General features: G+C 50.5%; 1 protein-coding gene across 2 annotated transcripts in view; it reads left to right on the forward strand.

Moving 5' to 3' along the window:
- The window catches only part of LOC106574038 (FYVE and coiled-coil domain-containing protein 1), a 74,901-nt gene that overhangs the window by 15,239 nt on the left and 39,138 nt on the right, over positions 1-20,524 (forward strand). For both annotated transcript variants that reach the window (XM_014149552.2, XM_014149551.2), the window contains exons 10-11: positions 1,265-1,383; positions 5,727-5,894. In XM_014149552.2, the coding sequence (XP_014005027.1) occupies positions 1,265-1,383; positions 5,727-5,894 (287 nt within the window). The remainder of the gene's footprint in view (positions 1-1,264; positions 1,384-5,726; positions 5,895-20,524) is intronic.

Consider the following 20,524-nt stretch of genomic DNA (forward strand, 5'->3'; position numbering starts at 1 on the left):
ACTCTTCCCCTGATCTGTGCCTTGACACAATCCTGTCTCGGAGCTCTATGGACAATTCCTTTGACCTCATGGCTCGGTTTTTGCTCTGACATGCACTGTCAACTGTGGGACGTTATATAAACAGGTGTGTGCCTTTCCAAATCATGTCCAATCAATTGAATTTACCACAGGTGGACTCCAATCAAGTTGTAAAACATCTCAAGGATGATCAATGGAAACAGGATGCACCTGAGCTCAATTTCGAGTCTCGTAGCAAAGGGTCTGAATACTTATGTATAGAAGGAAGGTATTTCTGTTTTTTATTTGTAATCCATTTGCAAAAATTTCTTAACCTGTTTTCACTTTGTCAATATTGTCAATATTGTGATGATTTTTTTCTTATTTAATCCATTTTAGAATAAGGCTATAACATAACAAAATGTGGAAAAAGTCAAAGGGTCTGAATACTTTCCGCATGCACAGTATGACAAGAGTACAATATAACAATCCCTTGTCTTGTAATGTATTTTCTCTGTAATGTCTTTTGTCTGTAATGTCTTTTGTCTGTAATGTATTTTTTGTTATATGTCGGAACCCAGTAAGACTAGCTGTCACCATTAGCGTCACCATGGGGATCCTAATAAATCACAATCAAGATACATACAGTAAAACACTTTGGGAAACACTGGCAGAGAAAAAATGATTGGCTAAATGGCATGTCTGTTCAGCACTGTCTTTAGACCCAATTCAAATAGCTGACATTGAAATAGCTGAAAGCAAAGAATCAGTGATGAGAATTCGTAAGATGATCATGTAATTGGGTGGATGACAAAGTCAGATGTGTACACGTCCAGCCTGCCTGCTCTGGCGTACGCTTTTTACATTTTCATTAGAGATGCCAAGGAATAAATATGAGGGAGGGCAAAGAAAAGAATATGAAAGAAGAGCAAGCCTGTACACAGCTGACTGGGTTAATTAATACGACACAGATTAGAGTTCGGTGTTCATCAGCCGAGTATGATAAAACAGAGAGCCGAGTGGTCTTAATCTCCTTCCTGTCCTTGCCTAGAGAGGATGTGACACGTTGTAATTAATCTGCCTGTACTGTGCTATGATAATCTGAGTGAAGGAAAGAGATAGGCCGTTCATTTACAAAGCATCGCTCCGCTGTAGACTTCTTAATCCTTTGTCTGTATTAATTTATCAACGGATCAAACACCTGTTTCTGAAAGCTTGTTGGTTCTTTTTTTATAACTACTGCATGTTATGATTATGTTTGATGAAGGGGGTGAATGAGGAATACTCACGGCTGATTGGAGAGAAGGATGCTCACATCACAAAGTCCGAAGCAGCCATTTGTCAGAGCGAGAGAGAGATTCAGCACCTAAGAGACCGTGTCACCAGGTAAGGCTATAACCCCGGCATTTACCTATTATACCCCACACAGAAAACAACCTTTCCATTTAGATGAGCTAAGTAGCCCCTGTCTTAAGATATTTTTAAACGTATCGTACAGAATGGACAAGACAATTCTGCCTGCTAGTCTCTTATGTAAGTGCATGAGTCAAAGATTATGCATTTTCAACATGTCCCTGATTGAGTCTGTAATACCAACATGTTTCAAGCAGACCACCATAGTCCCTGTGCTCAAGAACACAAAGGCAACCTGCCTAAATGACTACAGACCCGTAGCACTCACGTCCATAGCCATGAAGTGCTTTGAAATGCTGGTAATGGCTCACATCAACACCATTATCCCAGAAACCCAAGACCCACTCCAATTTGCATACCGCCCAAACAGATCCACAGATGATGCAATCTCTATTGCACTCCACACTGCCCTTTCCCACCTGGACAAAAGGAACACTTATGTGAGAATGCTATTCATTGACTACAGCAAGGCGTTTAACACCATAGTACCCTCAAAGCTCATCACTAAGCTAAGGATCCTGGGACTAAACAACTCCCTCTGCAACTGGATCCTGGACTTCCTGACGGGCCGCCCCCAGTTAATGAGGGTAGGTAGCAACACATCTGCCACGCTGATCCTCAACACTGGAGCTCCACAGGGGTGCATGCTCACAGACCTCCTCAACTCCCTGTTCACCCACGACTGCATGGCCAGGCACGACTCCAACACCATCATTAAGTTTGCAGACGACACAACAGTGGTAGGCCTGATCACCGACAACGACGAGACAGCCTATAGGGAGGAGGTCAGAGACCTGGCCGGGTGGTGCCAGAATAACAACCTATCCCTCAACGTAACCAAGACTAAGGAGATGATTGTGGACTACAGGAAAAGGAGGACAGAGTACGCCCCCATTCTCATCGACGGGGCTGTAGTGGAGCAGGTTGAGAGCTTCAAGTTCCTTGGTGTCCACATCACCAACAAACTAGAATGGTCCAAACACACCAAGACAGTCGTGAAGAGGGCACGACAAAGCCTATTCCCCCGCAGGAAACTAAAAAGATTTGTCATGGGTCCTGAGATCTTCAAAAGGTTCTACAGCTGCAACATCGAGAGCATCCTGACTGGTTGCATAACTGCCTAGTACGGCAATTGCTCGGCCTCCGACCGCAAGGCACTAGAGAGGGTAGTGTGTACAGCCCAGTACGTCACTGGGGCTAAGCTGCCTGCCATCCAGGACCTCTATACCAGGCGGTGTCAGAGGAAGGCCCTAAGAATTGTCAAAGACCCCAGCCACCCTAGTCATAGACTGTTCTCTCTACTACTGCGTGGCAAGTGGTACCGGAGTGCCAAGGCTAGGACAAAAAGGCTTCTCAACAGTTTTTACCCCCAAGCCATCAGACTCCTGAACAGGTAATCAAATGGCTACCCGGACTATTTGCATTGTGTGCCCCCCAACCCCTCTTTTACGCTGCTAGTCTCTGTTTATCATATATGCACAGTCACTTTAACTATACATTAATGTATGTATGTACATACTACCTCAATTGGCCCGACCAACCAGTGCTCCCGCACATTGGCTAACCGGGCTATCTGTATTGTGTCCCGCCACCCGCCAACCCCTCTTTGCGCTACTGATACTCTCTGTTCATCATATATGCATAGTCACTTTAACCATACAGTGAGGGAAAAAAGTATTTGATCCCCTGCTGATTTTGTACGTTTGCCCACTGAAAAAAGAAATGATCAGTCTATCATTTTAATGGTAGGTTTATTTGGACAGTGAGAGACAGAATAACAGCAAAAAAAATCCAGAAAAACGCATGTCAAAAATGTTATAAATTGATTTGCATTTTAATGAGGGGAAATAAGTATTTGACCCCCTCTCAATCAGAAAGATTTCTGGCTCCCAGGTGTCTTTTATACAGGTAACGAGCTGAGATTAGGAGCACACTCTTAAAGGGGGCTCATAATCTCAGTTTATTACCTGTATAAAAGACACCTGTCCACAGAAGCAATCAATCAATCAGATTCCAAACTCCTCACCATGGCCAAGACGAAAGAGCTCTCCAAGGATGTCAGGGACAAGATTGTAGACCTACACAAGGGCTACAATGGGCTACAAGACCATCGCCAAGCAGCTTGGTGAGAAGGTGACAACAGTTGGTGCGATTATTCGCAAATGGAAGAAACACAAAAGAACTGTCAATCTCCCTCGGCCTGGGGCTCCATGCAAGATCTCACCTCGTGGCGTTGCAATGAACATGAGAACAGTGAGGAATCAGCCCAGAACTACACGGGAGGATCTTGTCAATGATCTCAAGGCAGCTGGGACCATAGTCACCAAGAAAACAATAGGTAACACACTACGCCGTGAAGGACTGAAATCCTGCAGCGCCCTCAAGGTCCCCCTACTCAAGAAAGCACATATACATGCCCGTCTGAAGTTTGCCAATGAACATCTGAATGATTCAGAGGACAACTGGGTGAAAATGGAGCTCTTTGGCATCAACTCAACTCGCCGTGTTTGGAGGAGGAGGAATGCTGCCTATGACCCCAAGAACACCATCCCCACCGTCAAACATGGAGGTGGAAACATTCTGCTTTGGGGGTGTTCTTCTGCTAAGGGGACAGGACAACTTCACCGCATCAAAGGGACGATGGACGGGGCCATGTACCGTCAAATCTTGGGTGAGAACCTCCTTCCCTCAGCCAGGGCATTGAAAATGGGTCGTGGATGGGTATTCCAGCATGACAATGACCCAAAACACACGGCCAAGGCAACAAAGGAGTGGCTCAAGAAGAAGCACATTAAGGTCCTGGAGTGGCCTAGCCAGTCTCCAGACCTTAATCCCATAGAAAGTCTGTGGAGGGAGCTGAAGGTTCAAGTTGCCAAACGTCAGCCTCGAAACCTTAATGACTTGGAGAAGATCTGCAAAGAGGTGTGGGACAAAATCCCTCCTGAGATGTGTGCAAACCTGGTGGCCAACTACAAGAAACGTCTGACCTCTGTGATTGCCAACAAGGGTTTTGCCACCAAGTACTAAGTCATGTTTTGCAGAGGGGTCAAATACTTATTTCCCTCATTAAAATGCAAATCAATTTATAACATTTTTGACATGCGTTTTTCTGGATTTTTTTGTTGTTATTCTGTCTCTCACTGTTCAAATAAACCTACCATTAAAATTATAGACTGATCATTTCTTTGTCAGTGCGTAAACGTACAAAATCAGCAGGGGATCAAATACTTTTTTCCCTCACTGTATCTACATGTACATACTACCTCAATCAGCCTGACTAACCGGTGGCTGTATGTAGCCTCGCTACTTTTATAGCCTCTCTACTGTATATAGCCTCGCTACTGTTTTTCACTGTCTTTTTACTGTTGTTTTTATTTCTTTACTCACCTATTGTTCACCTAATATATTTTTTGCACTATTGGTTAGAGCCTGTAAGTAAGCATTTCACTGTAAGGTCTACACCTGTTGTATTTTGCGCACGTGACAAATACACTTTGATTTGATACAGTCAGCACCATGTAATCGTACGCACTCTCTTTTCCATTCTCTTAAAGTAACTGTCCAGTATTTCCAGAGTTCTATGAAATATTGCCTATAATTAATTTAAAGTTGTTATTATTAAGTATGTTAAAAAGCAGCTTTTATGTGTTGGAAATGTGTGGGCGTACCACAACAAAAAAATGGGGTGGGCGTATACCGGTCATTAAAATATTCATGCAGTAGACCGCTGATTGGCCAGCTCAGCCAACAAGCCAACATGACGTCATGCTCTATGAGGAAATAGCAAGCATTTTTTAAACAATCTTTTTGAGATACAAGTTTGAGGTGGGGTTTTTGAAGTGTTTTTTCTCCAATTTATGTTTTAGCCACATATACTAGTATAGGACAAGTCAACAACATTATTTGGGATGAGTTAACAGAATATTAACTTTTACAAATATTCAGTGGACAGTTAAAGCCAATTTATGCTTACTCCAGAAATGCGATCCGGAGGCTCTGTACAGAGAGTGTGATGCAATTGCGGAGCCTCCGTACGCTTGCGAAGGCCAAATCGAGCTCCATACTGCGAAGGGCTCTGTTTAGCTCCGCATTGACATGATTGGTTGATGGTAGGTGGGGCAGGTCCTGTATAAATACAATCTAACTTCCTTCACAACAGCTCGGCTCTGCTCCGCGAAGCGCAAGAAGTATGAATGCTCTGACTTCTGTGGAGTCCGCATCGCAGTAAATGCTGTACGGCCACTGCAGATGTCGGATTGAACATGCAGAGCCTTGTACTTTAATATTTTTCTCTCCCTTATCTCTCTGTCATTTAGTGCTGAGGAGGCTCTCTCAACGGTCCAGGCGGTGTGTGAGGAGCAAAAGCAGAAACTGGAGCAGGCCGAGGTGGACAAACGTAGTCATTATCTTAGGACGGCCGCAGAGATCGACGACCTATACCGAACCAAAAGCACTCTGGAGGAGCGCCTCATCGAACTTATCAAGTACGACCTAGTCCCTCCTCTGCACTCTCCTGAGCGCGGGAAGAAAAAGACAAAGCGACAGCTGAACCTTTGATCTGTAGATCTAAGACAGGCTTTTGTTTAGATACTGGAAAGGGTGTGTTTTCTGCCTTTGTTTGGGTGATCAGATAGCAAGGTCTGGTTCTACCCTCTTGGCTGAGTCCTGTGGAGAGTTTGTCCTCTGAGGATGCTCTCCCATAGCGAGCACAGTGTGGGTCTTTGTAATGCCATCTCACCACTGACAGTCTCATCTGACAAAAAGGAGGGAGGGAGGGATCTGATGAAAAGGAGGGAGGGAGGGATCTGATGAAAAGGAGGGAGAGAGGGATCTGACGAAAAGGAGGGAGGGAAGGAAAGGAAAAGAGGTGGATTGAGGAACAGGATGTAGGTGAGTGACACAGAGGATGAAAAATAAATAAGTTGTTTGGAGACATAGAGAGACCGCTTCTGAATTCAAAATCAACCTCTAGGCACTTCTGTAGTTGTGAAAGGATTGGTTAGGTGTATCCAATATGGCAAAATGGGCATCTAGACTCCTAGAGGGCAATATACAATAATTGCTATATATCTTATACATATCCGATCCTTTCAGATCTTTGCCTAGGAGTAGTCCATTTGGAATTCAGAAAGAGTCACAAGATATCAAGGAAGAAGACAGCGAGAGGGGGATATTAAGGAGGAAGACAGCGAGAGGGGGATATCAAGGAGGAAGACAGCGAGAGGGGGATATCAAGGAGGAAGACAGCGAGAGGGGGATATTAAGGAGGAAGACAGCGAGAGGGGGATATTAAGGAGGAAGACAGCGAGAGGGGGATATCAAGGAGGAAGACAGCGAGAGGGGGATATAAAGGAGGAAGACAGCGAGAGGGGGATATCAAGGAGGAAGACAGCCAGAGGGGGATATCAAGGAGGAAGACAGCCAGAGGGGGATATCAAGGAGGAAGACAGCGAGAGGGGGATATCAAGGAGGAAGACAGCGAGAGGGGGATATCAAGGAGGAAGACAGCGAGAGGGGGATATCAAGGAGGAAGACAGCGAGAGGGGGATATCAAGGAGGAAGATGGCGAGAGGGGGATGGATATTAAGGAGGAAGACAGCGAGAGGGGGATATTAAGGAGGAAGACAGCAAGAGGGGGATATTAAGGAGGAAGACAGCGAGAGGGGGATATCAAGGAGGAAGACAGCGAGAGGGGGATATCAAGGAGGAAGACAGCGAGAGGGGGATATTAAGGAGGAAGACAGCGAGAGGGGGATATCAAGGAGGAAGACAGCCAGAGGGGGATATCAAGGAGGAAGACAGCGAGAGGGGGATATCAAGGAGGAAGACAGCCAGAGGGGGATATCAAGGAGGAAGACAGCGAGAGGGGGATATCAAGAAGGAAGACAGCGAGAGGGGGATATCAAGGAGGAAGACAGCGAGAGGGGGATATCAAGGAGGAAGACAGCGAGAGGGGGATGGATATTAAGGAGGAAGACAGCGAGAGGGGGATATCAAGGAGGAAGACAGCGAGAGGGGGATATCAAGGAGGAAGACAGCCAGAGGGGGATGGATATCAAGGAGGAAGACAGCCAGAGGGGGATGGATATCAAGGAGGAAGACAGCGAGAGGGGGATATCAAGGAGGAAGACAGCCAGAGGGGGATGGATATCAAGGAGGAAGACAGCGAGAGGGGGATATTAAGGAGGAAGACAGCGAGAGGGGGATATCAAGGAGGAAGACAGCGAGAGGGGGATATCAAGGAGGAAGACCGCGAGAGGGGAATATCAAGGAGGAAGACAGCGAGAGGGGGATATTAAGGAGGAAGACAGCGAGAGGGGGATATCAAGGAGGAAGACAGCGAGAGGGGGATATCAAGGAGGAAGACAGCGAGAGGGGGATATCAAGGAGGAAGACAGCGAGAGGGGGATATCAAGGAGGAAGACAGCGAGAGGGGGATATCAAGGAGGAAGACAGCGAGAGGGGGATATCAAGGAGGAAGACAGCGAGAGGGGGATGGATATTAAGGAGGAAGACAGCGAGAAGGGGATATCAAGGAGGAAGACAGCGAGAAGGGGATATCAAGGAGGAAGACAGCGAGAGGGGGATGGATATTAAGGAGGAAGACAGCGAGAGGGGATATTAAGGAGGAAGACAGCGAGAGGGGATATCAAGGAGGAAGACAGCGAGAGGGGATATCAAGGAGGAAGACAGCGAGAGGGGGATGGATATTAAGGAGGAAGACAGCGAGAGGGGGATGGATATTAAGGAGGAAGACAGCGAGAGGGGATATTAAGGAGGAAGACAGCGAGAGGGGGATGGATATTAAGGAGGAAGACAGCGAGAGGGGGATGGATATTAAGGAGGAAGACAGCGAGAGGGGGATATCAAGGAGGAAGACAGCGAGAGGGGATATCAAGGAGGAAGACAGCGAGAGGGGGATATCAAGGAGGAAGACAGCGAGAGGGGGATATTAAGGAGGAAGACAGCGAAAGGGGGATGGATATTAAGGAGGAAGACAGCGAGAGGGGGATATCAAGGAGGAAGACAGCGAGAGGGGGATATCAAGGAGGAAGACAGCGAGAGGGGGATATCAAGGAGGAAGATGGCGAGAGGGGGATATTAAGGAGGAAGACGGCGAGAGGGGGATATCAAGGAGGAAGACAGCGAGAGGGGGATATCAAGGAGGAAGACAGCGAGAGGGGGATATTAAGGAGGAAGACAGCCAGAGGGGGATGGATATCAAGGAGAAAGACAGCGAGAAGGGGATATTAAGGAGGAAGACAGCCAGAGGGGGATGGATATCAAGGAGGAAGACAGCGAGAGGGGTATATTAAGGAGGAAGACAGCGAGAGGGGGATATCAAGGAGGAAGACAGCGAGAGGGGGATATCAAGGAGGAAGACAGCGAGAGGGGGATATCAAGGAGGAAGACAGCCAGAGGGGGATATCAAGGAAGAAGACAGCGAGAGGGGGATATCAAGGAGGAAGACAGCCAGAGGGGGGATATCAAGGAGGAAGACAACGAGAGGGGATATCAAGGAGGAAGACAGCGAGAGGGGGATATCAAGGAGGAAGACAGTGAGAGGGGGATATCAAGGAGGAAGACAGCGAGAGGGGGACGGATATTATGGAGGAAGACAGCGAGAAGGGGATATCAAGGAGGAAGACAGCGAGAGGGGGATGGATATTAAGGAGGAAGATAGCGAGAGGGGGATATTAAGGAGGAATACAGCGAGAGGGGGATATCAAGGAGGAAGACAGCGAGAGGGGGATATCAAGGAGGAAGACAGCGAGAGGGGGATGGATATTAAGGAGGAAGACAGCGAGAGGGGGATATTAAGGAGGAAGACAGCGAGAGGGGGATATTAAGGAGGAAGACAGCGAGAGGGGGATGGATATTAAGGAGGAAGACAGCGAGAGGGGGATATCAAGGAGGAAGACAGCGAGAGGGGGATATCAAGGAGGAAGACAGCGAGAGGGGGATATCAAGGAGGAAGACAGCGAGAGGGGGATGGATATTAAGGAGGAAGACAGCGAGAAGGGGATATCAAGGAGGAAGACGGCAAGAGGGGGATATTAAGGAGGAAGACGGCGAGAGGGGGATATCAAGGAGGAAGACAGCGAGAGGGGGGAAGGATATTAAGGAGGAAGACAGCGAGAGGGGGATATCAAGGAGGAAGACAGCGAGAGGGGGGATATTAAGGAGGAAGACAGCGAGAGGGGGATATCAAGGAGGAAGACAGCGAGAGGGGGATATCAAGGAGGAAGACAGCGAGAGGGGGATATCAAGGAGGAAGACAGCGAGAGGGGGATATTAAGGAGGAAGACAGCGAGAGGGGGATATCAAGGAAGAAGACAGCGAGAGGGGGATGGATATTAAGGAGGAAGACAACGAGAGGGGGATATCAAGGAGGAAGACAGCGAGAGGGGGATATCAAGGAGGAAGACAGCGAGAGGGGGATATCAAGGAGGATGACAGCGAGAGGGGGATATCAAGGAGGAAGACAGCGAGAGGGGGATATCAAGGAGGAAGACAGCGAGAGGGGATATCAAGGACGAAGACAGCGAGAGGGGGATATTAAGGAGGAAGACAGCGAGAGGGGATATCAAGGAGGAAGACAGCGAGAGGGGGATATCAAGGAGGAAGACAGCGAGAGGGGGATATCAAGGAGGAAGACAGCGAGAGGGGGATATTAAGGAGGAAGACAGCGAGAGAGGGATTTCAAGGAGGAAGACAGCGAGAGGGGGATATTAAGGAGGAAGACAGCGAGAGGGGGATATCAAGGAGGAAGACAGCGAGAGGGGGGATATCAAGGAGGAAGACAGCGAGAGGGGGATATCAAGGAGGAAGACAAGCGAGAGGGGGATATTAAGGAGGAAGACAGCGAGAGAGGGATTTCAAGGAGGAAGACAGCGAGAGGGGATATCAAGGAGGAAGACAGCGAGAGGGGATATCAAGTAGGAAGACAGCGAGAGGGGGATATCAAGGAGGAAGACAGCGAGAGGGGGATATCAAGGAGGAAGACAGCGAGAGGGGATATCAAGGAGGAAGACAGCGAGAGGGGGATATTAAGGAGGAAGACAGCGAGAGGGGGATATCAAGGAAGAAGACAGCGAGAGGGGGATGGATATTAAGGAGGAAGACAGCGAGAGGGGGATATCAAGGAGGAAGACAGCGAGAGGGGGATATCAAGGAGGAAGACAGCGAGAGGGGGATATCAAGGAGGATGACAGCGAGAGGGGATATCAAGGAGGAAGACAGCGAGAGGGGGATATCAAGGAGGAAGACAGCGAGAGGGGGATATCAAGGAGGAAGACAGCGAGAGGGGGATATTAAGGAGGAAGACAGCGAGAGGGGGATATTAAGGAGGAAGACAGCGAGAGGGGGATATCAAGGAGGAAGACAGCGAGAGGGGGATATCAAGGAGGAAGACAGCGAGAGGGGGATATTAAGGAGGAAGACAGCGAGAGAGGGATTTCAAGGAGGAAGACAGCGAGAGGGGGATATCAAGGAGGAAGACAGCGAGAGGGGGGATATCAAGTAGGAAGACAGCGAGAGGGGGATATCAAGGAGGAAGACAGCGAGAGGGGGATATCAAGGAGGAAGACAGCGAGAGGGGGATATCAAGGAGGAAGACAGCGAGAGGGGGATATCAAGGAGGAAGACAGCTAGAGGGGGATATCAAGGAGGAAGACAGCGAGAGGGGGATATTAAGGAGGAAGACAGCGAGAGGGGGATATCAAGGAGGAAGACAGCGAGAGGGGGATATTAAGGAGGAAGACAGCGAGAGGGGGATATCAAGGAGGAAGAAAGCGAGAGGGGGATATCAAGGAGGAAGACAGCGAGAGGGGGATATCAAGGAGGAAGACAGCGAGAGGGGGATATCAAGGAGGAAGACAGCGAGAGGGGGATATTAAGGAGGAAGACAGCCAGAGGGGGATGGATATCAAGGAGGAAGACAGCGAGAGGGGGATATTAAGGAGGAAGACAGCCAGAGGGGGATGGATATCAAGGAGGAAGACAGCGAGAGGGGGATATTAAGGAGGAAGACAGCGAGAGGGGGATATCAAGGAGGAAGACAGCGAGAGGGGGATATCAAGGAGGAAGACAGCGAGAGGGGAATATCAAGGAGGAAGACGGCGAGAGGGGGATATTAAGGAGGAAGACAGCGAGAGGGGGATATCAAGGAGGAAGACAGCGAGAGGGGGATATCAAGGAGGAAGACAGCGAGAGGGCGATATCAAGGAGGAAGACAGCGAGAGGGGATATCAAGGAGGAAGACAGCCAGAGGGGGATATCAAGGAGGAAGACAGCGAGAGGGGGATATTAAGGAGGAAGACAGCGAGAGGGGGATATCAAGGAGGAAGACAGCGAGAGGGGGATATTAAGGAGGAAGACAGCGAGAGGGGGATATCAAGGAGGAAGACAGCGAGAGGGGATATCAAGGAGGAAGACAGCGAGAGGGGGATATCAAGGAGGAAGACAGCGAGAGGGGGATATCAAGGAGGAAGACAGCGAGAGGGGGATATTAAGGAGGAAGACAGCCAGAGGGGGATGGATATCAAGGAGGAAGACAGCGAGAGGGGGGATATTAAGGAGGAAGACAGCCAGAGGGGGATGGATATCAAGGATGAAGACAGCGAGAGGGGGATATTAAGGAGGAAGACAGCGAGAGGGGGATATCAAGGAGGAAGACAGCGAGAGGGGGATATCAAGGAGGAAGACCGCAGAGGGGAATATCAAGGAGGAAGACAGCGAGAGGGGGATATTAAGGAGGAAGACAGCGAGAGGGGGATATCAAGGAGGAAGACAGCGAGAGGGGATATCAAGGAGGAAGACAGCGAGAGGGGGATATCAAGGAGGAAGACAGCGAGAGGGGGATATCAAGGAGGAAGACAGCGAGAGGGGGATATCAAGGAGGAAGACAGCCAGAGGGGGATATCAACGAGGAAGACAGCCAGAGGGGGATATTAAGGAGGAAGACAGCCAGAGGGGGATGGATATCAAGGAGGAAGACAGCGAGAGGGGGATATCAAGGAGGAAGACAGCCAGAGGGGATGGATATCAAGGAGGAAGACAGCGAGAGGGGATATTAAGGAGGAAGACAGCGAGAGGGGGATATCAAGGAGGAAGACAGCGAGAGGGGATATCAAGGAGGATGACAGCGAGAGGGGATATCAAGGAGGAAGACAGCGAGAGGGGGATATCAAGGAGGAAGACAGCCGAGAGGGGGATATCAAGGAGGAAGACAGCGAGAGGGGATATTAAGGAGGAAGACAGCGAGAGGGGGGATATTAAGGAGGAAGACAGCGAGAGGGGGGATATCAAGGAGGAAGACAGCGAGAGGGGGATATCAAGGAGGAAGACAGCGAGAGGGGGATATTAAGGAGGAAGACAGCGAGAGAGGGATTTCAAGGAGGAAGACAGCGAGAGGGGGATATCAAGGAGGAAGACAGCGAGAGGGGGATATCAAGTAGGAAGACAGCGAGAGGGGGATATCAAGGAGGAAGACAGCGAGAGGGGGATATCAAGGAGGAAGACAGCGAGAGGGGGATATCAAGGAGGAAGACAGCGAGAGGGGGATATCAAGGAGGAAGACAGCTAGAGGGGGATATCAAGGAGGAAGACAGCGAGAGGGGATATTAAGGAGGAAGACAGCGAGAGGGGGATATCAAGGAGGAAGACAGCGAGAGGGGGATATTAAGGAGGAAGACAGCGAGAGGGGGATATCAAGGAGGAAGAAAGCGAGAGGGGATATCAAGGAGGAAGACAGCGAGAGGGGGATATCAAGGAGGAAGACAGCGAGAGGGGGATATCAAGGAGGAAGACAGCGAGAGGGGGATATTAAGGAGGAAGACAGCCAGAGGGGGGATGGATATCAAGGAGGAAGACAGCGAGAGGGGGATATTAAGGAGGAAGACAGCCAGAGGGGGATGGATATCAAGGAGGAAGACAGCGAGAGGGGGATATTAAGGAGGAAGACAGCGAGAGGGGGATATCAAGGAGGAAGACAGCGAGAGGGGGATATCAAGGAGGAAGACGGCGAGAGGGGAATATCAAGGAGGAAGACGGCGAGAGGGGGATATTAAGGAGGAAGACAGCGAGAGGGGGATATCAAGGAGGAAGACAGCGAGAGGGGGATATCAAGGAGGAAGACAGCGAGAGGGCGATATCAAGGAGGAAGACAGCGAGAGGGGATATCAAGGAGGAAGACAGCCAGAGGGGGATATCAAGGAGGAAGACAGCGAGAGGGGGGATATTAAGGAGGAAGACAGCGAGAGGGGGATATCAAGGAGGAAGACAGCGAGAGGGGGATATTAAGGAGGAAGACAGCGAGAGGGGGATATCAAGGAGGAAGACAGCGAGAGGGGGATATCAAGGAGGAAGACAGCGAGAGGGGGATATCAAGGAGGAAGACAGCGAGAGGGGGATATCAAGGAGGAAGACAGCGAGAGGGGGATATTAAGGAGGAAGACAGCCAGAGGGGGATGGATATCAAGGAGGAAGACAGCGAGAGGGGGATATTAAGGAGGAAGACAGCCAGAGGGGGATGGATATCAAGGATGAAGACAGCGAGAGGGGGATATTAAGGAGGAAGACAGCGAGAGGGGGATATCAAGGAGGAAGACAGCGAGAGGGGGATATCAAGGAGGAAGACGGCGAGAGGGGAATATCAAGGAGGAAGACAGCGAGAGGGGGATATTAAGGAGGAAGACAGCGAGAGGGGGATATCAAGGAGGAAGACAGCGAGAGGGGGATATCAAGGAGGAAGACAGCGAGAGGGGGATATCAAGGAGGAAGACAGCGAGAGGGGGATATCAAGGAGGAAGACAGCGAGAGGGGGATATCAAGGAGGAAGACAGCCAGAGGGGGATATCAACGAGGAAGACAGCCAGAGGGGGATATTAAGGAGGAAGACAGCCAGAGGGGGATGGATATCAAGGAGGAAGACAGCGAGAGGGGGATATCAAGGAGGAAGACAGCCAGAGGGGATGGATATCAAGGAGGAAGACAGCGAGAGGGGGGATATTAAGGAGGAAGACAGCGAGAGGGGGATATCAAGGAGGAAGACAGCGAGAGGGGGATATCAAGGAGGAAGACAGCGAGAGGGGGGATATCAAGGAGGAAGACAGCGAGAGGGGGATATTAAGGAGGAAGACAGCGAGAGGGGGATATCAAGGAGGAAGACAGCGAGAGGGGGATATCAAGGAGGAAGACGGCGAGAGGGGGATATCAAGGAGGAAGACAACGAGAGGGGGGATATCAAGGAGGAAGACAGCGAGAGGGGGATATCAAGGAGGAAGACAGCGAGAGGGGGATATCAAGGAGGAAGACAGCGAGAGGGGGATGGATATTAAGGAGGAAGACAGCGAGAAGGGGATATCAAGGAGGAAGACAGCGAGAGGGGGATGGATATTAAGGAGGAAGACAGCGAGAGGGGGGATATTAAGGAGGAAGACAGCGAGAGGGGATATCAAGGAGGAAGACAGCGAGAGGGGGATATCAAGGAGGAAGACAGCGAGAGGGGGATGGATATTAAGGAGGAAGACAGCGAGAGGGGGATGGATATTAAGGAGGAAGACAGCGAGAGGGGGATATTAAGGAGGAAGACAGCGAGAGGGGGATGGATATTAAGGAGGAAGACAGCGAGAGGGGGATGGATATTAGGCAGGAAGACAGCGAGAGGGGATATCAAGGAGGAAGACAGCGAGAGGGGATATCAAGGAGGAAGACAGCGAGAGGGGGATATCAAGGAGGAAGACAGCGAGAGGGGATATCAAGGAGGAAGACAGCGAGAGGGGGATATTAAGAAGGAAGACAGCGAAAGGGGGATGGATATTAAGGAGGAAGACAGCGAGAGGGGGATATCAAGGAGGAAGACAGCGAGAGGGGGATATCAAGGAGGAAGATGGCGAGAGGGGGATATTAAGGAGGAAGACGGCGAGAGGGGGGATATCAAGGAGGAAGACAGCGAGAGGGGGATATCAAGGAGGAAGACAGCGAGAGGGGATATTAAGGAGGAAGACAGCCAGAGGGGGATGGATATCAAGGAGAAAGACAGCGAGAGGGGGGATATTAAGGCGGAAGACAGCCAGAGGGGGATGGATATCAAGGAGGAAGACAGCGAGAGGGGTATATTAAGGAGGAAGACAGCGAGAGGGGGATATCAAGGAGGAAGACAGCGAGAGGGGGATATCAAGGAGGAAGACAGCGAGAGGGGGATATCAAGGAGGAAGACAGCGAGAGGGGGATATCAAGGAGGAAGACAGCCAGAGGGGGATATCAAGGAGGAAGACAGCGAGAGGGGGATATCAAGGAGGAAGACAGCGAGAGGGGGATATCAAGGAGGAAGACAGCCAGAGGGGGATATCAAGGAGGAAGACAACGAGAGGGGGATATCAAGGAAGAAGACAGCGAGAGGGGGATATCAAGGAGGAAGACAGTGAGAGGGGGATATCAAGGAGGAAGACAGCGAGAGGGGGACGGATATTATGGAGGAAGACAGCGAAGGGGATATCAAGGAGGAAGACAGCGAGAGGGGGATGGATATTAAGGAGGAAGATAGCGAGAGGGGGATATTAAGGAGGAATACAGCGAGAGGGGGATATAAAGGAGGAAGACAGCGAGAGGGGGATATCAAGGAGGAAGACAGCGAGAGGGGGATGGATATTAAGGAGGAAGACAGCGAGAGGGGGATATTAAGGAGGAAGACAGCGAGAGGGGGATGGATATTAAGGAGGAAGACAGCGAGAGGGGGATATTAAGGAGGAAGACAGCGAGAGGGGATGGATATTAAGGAGGAAGACAGCGAGAGGGGGATGGATATTAAGGAGGAAGACAGCGAGAGGGGGATATCAAGGAGGAAGACAGCGAGAGGGGGATATCAAGGAGGAAGACAGCGAGAGGGGATATCAAGGAGGAAGACAGCCGAGAGGGGATATCAAGGAGGAAGACAGCCGAGAGGGGGTGGATATTAAGGAGGAAGACAGCGAGAAGGGGATATCAAGGAGGAAGACGGCAAGAGGGGGATATTAAGGAGGAAGACCGGCAGAGGGGGATATCAAGGAGGAAGACAGCGAGAGGGGGATGGATATTAAGGAGGAAGACAGCCGAGAGGGGGATATCAAGGAGGAAGACAGCGAGAGGGGGATATTAAGGAGGAAGACAGCGAGAGGGGGATATCAAGGAGGAAGACAGCGAGAGGGGATATAAAGGAGGAAGACAGCGAGAGGGGGATATCAAGGAGGAAGACAGCGAGAGGGGGATATAAAGGAGGAAGACAGCGAGAGGGGGATATCAAGGAAGAAGACAGCGAGAGGGGGATGGATATTAAGGAGGAAGACAACGAGAGGGGATATCAAGGAGGAAGACAGCGAGAGGGGGATATCAAGGAGGAAGACAGCGAGAGGGGGATATCAAGGAGGAAGACAGCGAGAGGGGGGATATCAAGGAGGAAGACAGCGAGAGGAGGATATCAAGGAGGAAGACAGCGAGAGGAGGGATATTAAGGAGGAAGACAGCGAGAGGGGATATCAAGGAGGAAGACAGCGAGAGGGGGATATCAAGGAGGAAGACAGCGAGAGGGGGATATCAAGGAGGAAGACAGCGAGAGGGGGATATCAAGGAGGAAGACAGCGAGAGGGGGATGATATTAAGGAGGAAGACAGCGAGAGGGGGATATCAAGGAGGAAGACAGCGAGAGGGGGATATCAAGGAGGAAGACAGCGAGAGGGGGATATTAAGGAGGAAGACAGCGAGAGGGGGATTTCAAGGAGGAAGACAGCGAGAGAGGGATTTCAAGGAGGAAGACAGCGAGAGTGGGATATCAAGGAGGAAGACAGCGAGAGGGGGATATCAAGTAGGAAGACAGCGAGAGGGGATATTAAGGAGGAAGACAGCGAGAGGGGGATATCAAGGAGGAAGACAGCGAGAGGGGGATATTAAGGAGGAAGACAGCGAGAGGGGGATATCAAGGAGGAAGACAGCGAGAGGGGGATATCAAGGAGGAAGACAGCGAGAGGGGGATATCAAGGAGGAAGACAGCGAGAGGGGGATATTAAGGAGGAAGACAGCGAGAGGGGGATATCAAGGAGGAAGACAGCGAGAGGGGATATAAAGGAGGAAGACAGCGAGAGGGGGATATCAAGGAGGAAGACAGCGAGAGGGGGATATTAAGGAGGAAGACAGCGAGAGGGGGATATCAAGGAAGAAGACAGCGAGAGGGGATGGATATTAAGGAGGAAGACAACGAGAGGGGGGATATCAAGGAGGAAGACAGCGAGAGGGGGATATCAAGGAGGAAGACAGCTAGAGGGGGGATATCAAGGAGGATGACAGCGAGAGGGGGATATCAAGGAGGAAGACAGCGAGAGGGGGATATCAAGGAGGAAGACAGCGAGAGGGGGATATCAAGGAGGAAGACAGCGAGAGGGGGATATTAAGGAGGAAGACAGCGAGAGGGGGATATCAAGGAGGAAGACAGCGAGAGGGGGATATCAAGGAGGAAGACAGCGAGAGGGGGATATCAAGGAGGAAGACAGCGAGAGGGGGGATATCAAGGAGGAAGACAGCGAGAGGGGATGATAAGGAGGAAAGACAGCGAGAGGGGGGATATCAAGGAGGAAGACAGCGAGAGGGGGATATCAAGGAGGAAGACAGCGAGAGGGGATATTAAGGAGGAAGACAGCGAGAGGGGGATTTCAAGGAGGAAGACAGCGAGAGGGGGATTTCAAGGAGGAAGACAGCGAGAGGGGGATATCAAGTAGGAAGACAGCGAGAGGGGGATATCAAGGAGGAAGACAGCGAGAGGGGGATATCAAGGAGGAAGACAGCGAGAGGGGGATATCAAGGAGGAAGACAGCGAGAGGGGGATATCAAGGAGGAAGACAGCGAGAGGGGGATATTAAGGAGGAAGACAGCGAGAGGGGATATCAAGGAGGAAGACAGCGAGAGGGGGGATATTAAGGAGGAAGACAGCGAGAGGGGGATATCAAGGAGGAAGACAGCGAGAGGGGGATATCAAGGAGGAAGACAGCGAGAGGGGGATATCAAGGAGGAAGACAGCGAGAGGGGATATCAAGGAGGAAGACAGCGAGAGGGGTATATTAAGGAGGAAGACAGCGAGAGGGGGATATCAAGGAGGAAGACAGCGAGAGGGGGATATTAAGGAGGAAGACAGCGAGAGGGGGATATCAAGGAGGAAGACAGCGAGAGGGGGATATCAAGGAGGAAGACAGCGAGAGGGGGATATCAAGGAGGAAGACAGCGAGAGGGGGATATCAAGGAGGAAGACAGCGAGAGGGGATATTAAGGAGGAAGACAGCGCAGAGGGGGATGAAATCAAGGAGGAAGACAGCGAGAGGGGGATATCAAGGAGGAAGACAGCGAGAGGGGATATCAAGGAGGAAGACAGCGAGAGGTGGATATCAAGGAGGAAGACAGCGAGAGGGGAATATCAAGGAGGAAGACAGCGAGAGGGGGATATCAAGGAGGAAGACAGCGAGAGGGGATATCAAGGAGGAAGACAGCGAGAGGGGATATCAAGGAGGAAGACAGCGAGAGGGGGATATCAAGGAGGAAGACAGCGAGAGGGGATATCAAGGAGGAAGACAGCGAGAGGGGATATCAAGGAGGAAGACAGCGAGAGGGGACATCAAGGAGGAAGACAGCGAGAGGGGATATCAAGGAGGAAGACAGCGAGAGGGGGATATCAAGGAGGAAGACAGCGAGAGGGGGATATCAAGGAGGAAGACAGCGAGAGGGGGATATTAAGGAGGAAGACAGCGAGAGGGGATTTCAAGGAGGAAGACAGCGAGAGGGGATATCAAGGAGGAAGACAGCCAGAGGGGGATATCAAGTAGGAAGACAGCGAGAGGGGATATTAAGGAGGAAGACAGCGAGAGGGGGATATCAAGGAGGAAGACAGCGAGAGGGGGATATCAAGGAGGAAGACAGCGAGAGGGGGATATCAAGGAGGAAGACAACGAGAGGGGGGATATTAAGGAGGAAGACAGCGAGAGGGGATATCAAGGAGGAAGACAGCGAGAGGGGATATCAAGGAGGAAGACAGCGAGAGGGGGATATTAAGGAGGAAGACAGCCAGAGGGGGATGGATATCAAGGAGAAAGACAGCGAGAGGGGGATATTAAGGAGGAAGACAGCCAGAGGGGGATGGATATCAAGGAGGAAGACAGCGAGAGGGGTATATTAAGGAGGAAGACAGCGAGAGGGGATATCAAGGAGGAAGACAGCGAGAGGGGGATATCAAGGAGGAAGACAGCGAGAGGGGGGATATCAAGGAGGAAGACAGCCAGAGGGGGATATCAAGGAGGAAGACAGCGAGAGGGGATATCAAGGAGGAAGACAGCGAGAGGGGGATATCAAGGAGGAAGACAGCCAGAGGGGGATATCAAGGAGGAAGACAACGAGAGGGGATATCAAGGAGGAAGACAGCGAGAGGGGGATATCAAGGAGGAAGACAGTGAGAGGGGGATATCAAGGAGGAAGACAGCGAGAGGGGTACGGATATTATGGAGGAAGACAGCGAGAAAGGGATATCAAGGAGGAAAGACAGCGAGAGGGGGATGGATATTAAGGAGAAAGATAGCGAGAGGGGATATTAAGGAGGAATACAGCGAGAGGGGATATAAAGGAGGAAGACAGCGAGAGGGATATCAAGGAGGAAGACAGCGAGAGGGGATGGATATTAAGGAGGAAGACAGGCAGAGGGGATATTAGGAGGAAGACAAGCGAGAGGGGATGGATATTGGGCAGGAAGACAGCGAGAGGGATATAGGAGGAAGACAGCGAGAGGGGATGGATATTAAGGAGGAAGACAGCGAGAGGGGATGGATATTAAGGAGGAAGACAGCGAGAGGGGGATATCAAGGAGAAGACAGCGAGAGGGGACATCAAGGAGGAAGACAGCGAGAGGGGATATCAAGGAGGAAGACAAGCGAGAGGGGGTGGATATTAAGGAGGAAGACAGCGAGAGGGGATATCAAGGAGGAAGACGGCAAGAGGGGGATATTAAGGAGGAAGACAGCGAGAGGGGGATATCAAGGAGGAAGACAGCGAGAGGGGGATGGATATTAAGGAGGAAGACAGCGAGAGGGGGGATATCAAGGAGGAA

The sequence above is a fragment of the Salmo salar genome, chromosome ssa16 (genome assembly GCF_905237065.1).
Source record: "Salmo salar chromosome ssa16, Ssal_v3.1, whole genome shotgun sequence".
Lineage (NCBI taxonomy): Eukaryota > Metazoa > Chordata > Actinopteri > Salmoniformes > Salmonidae > Salmo > Salmo salar.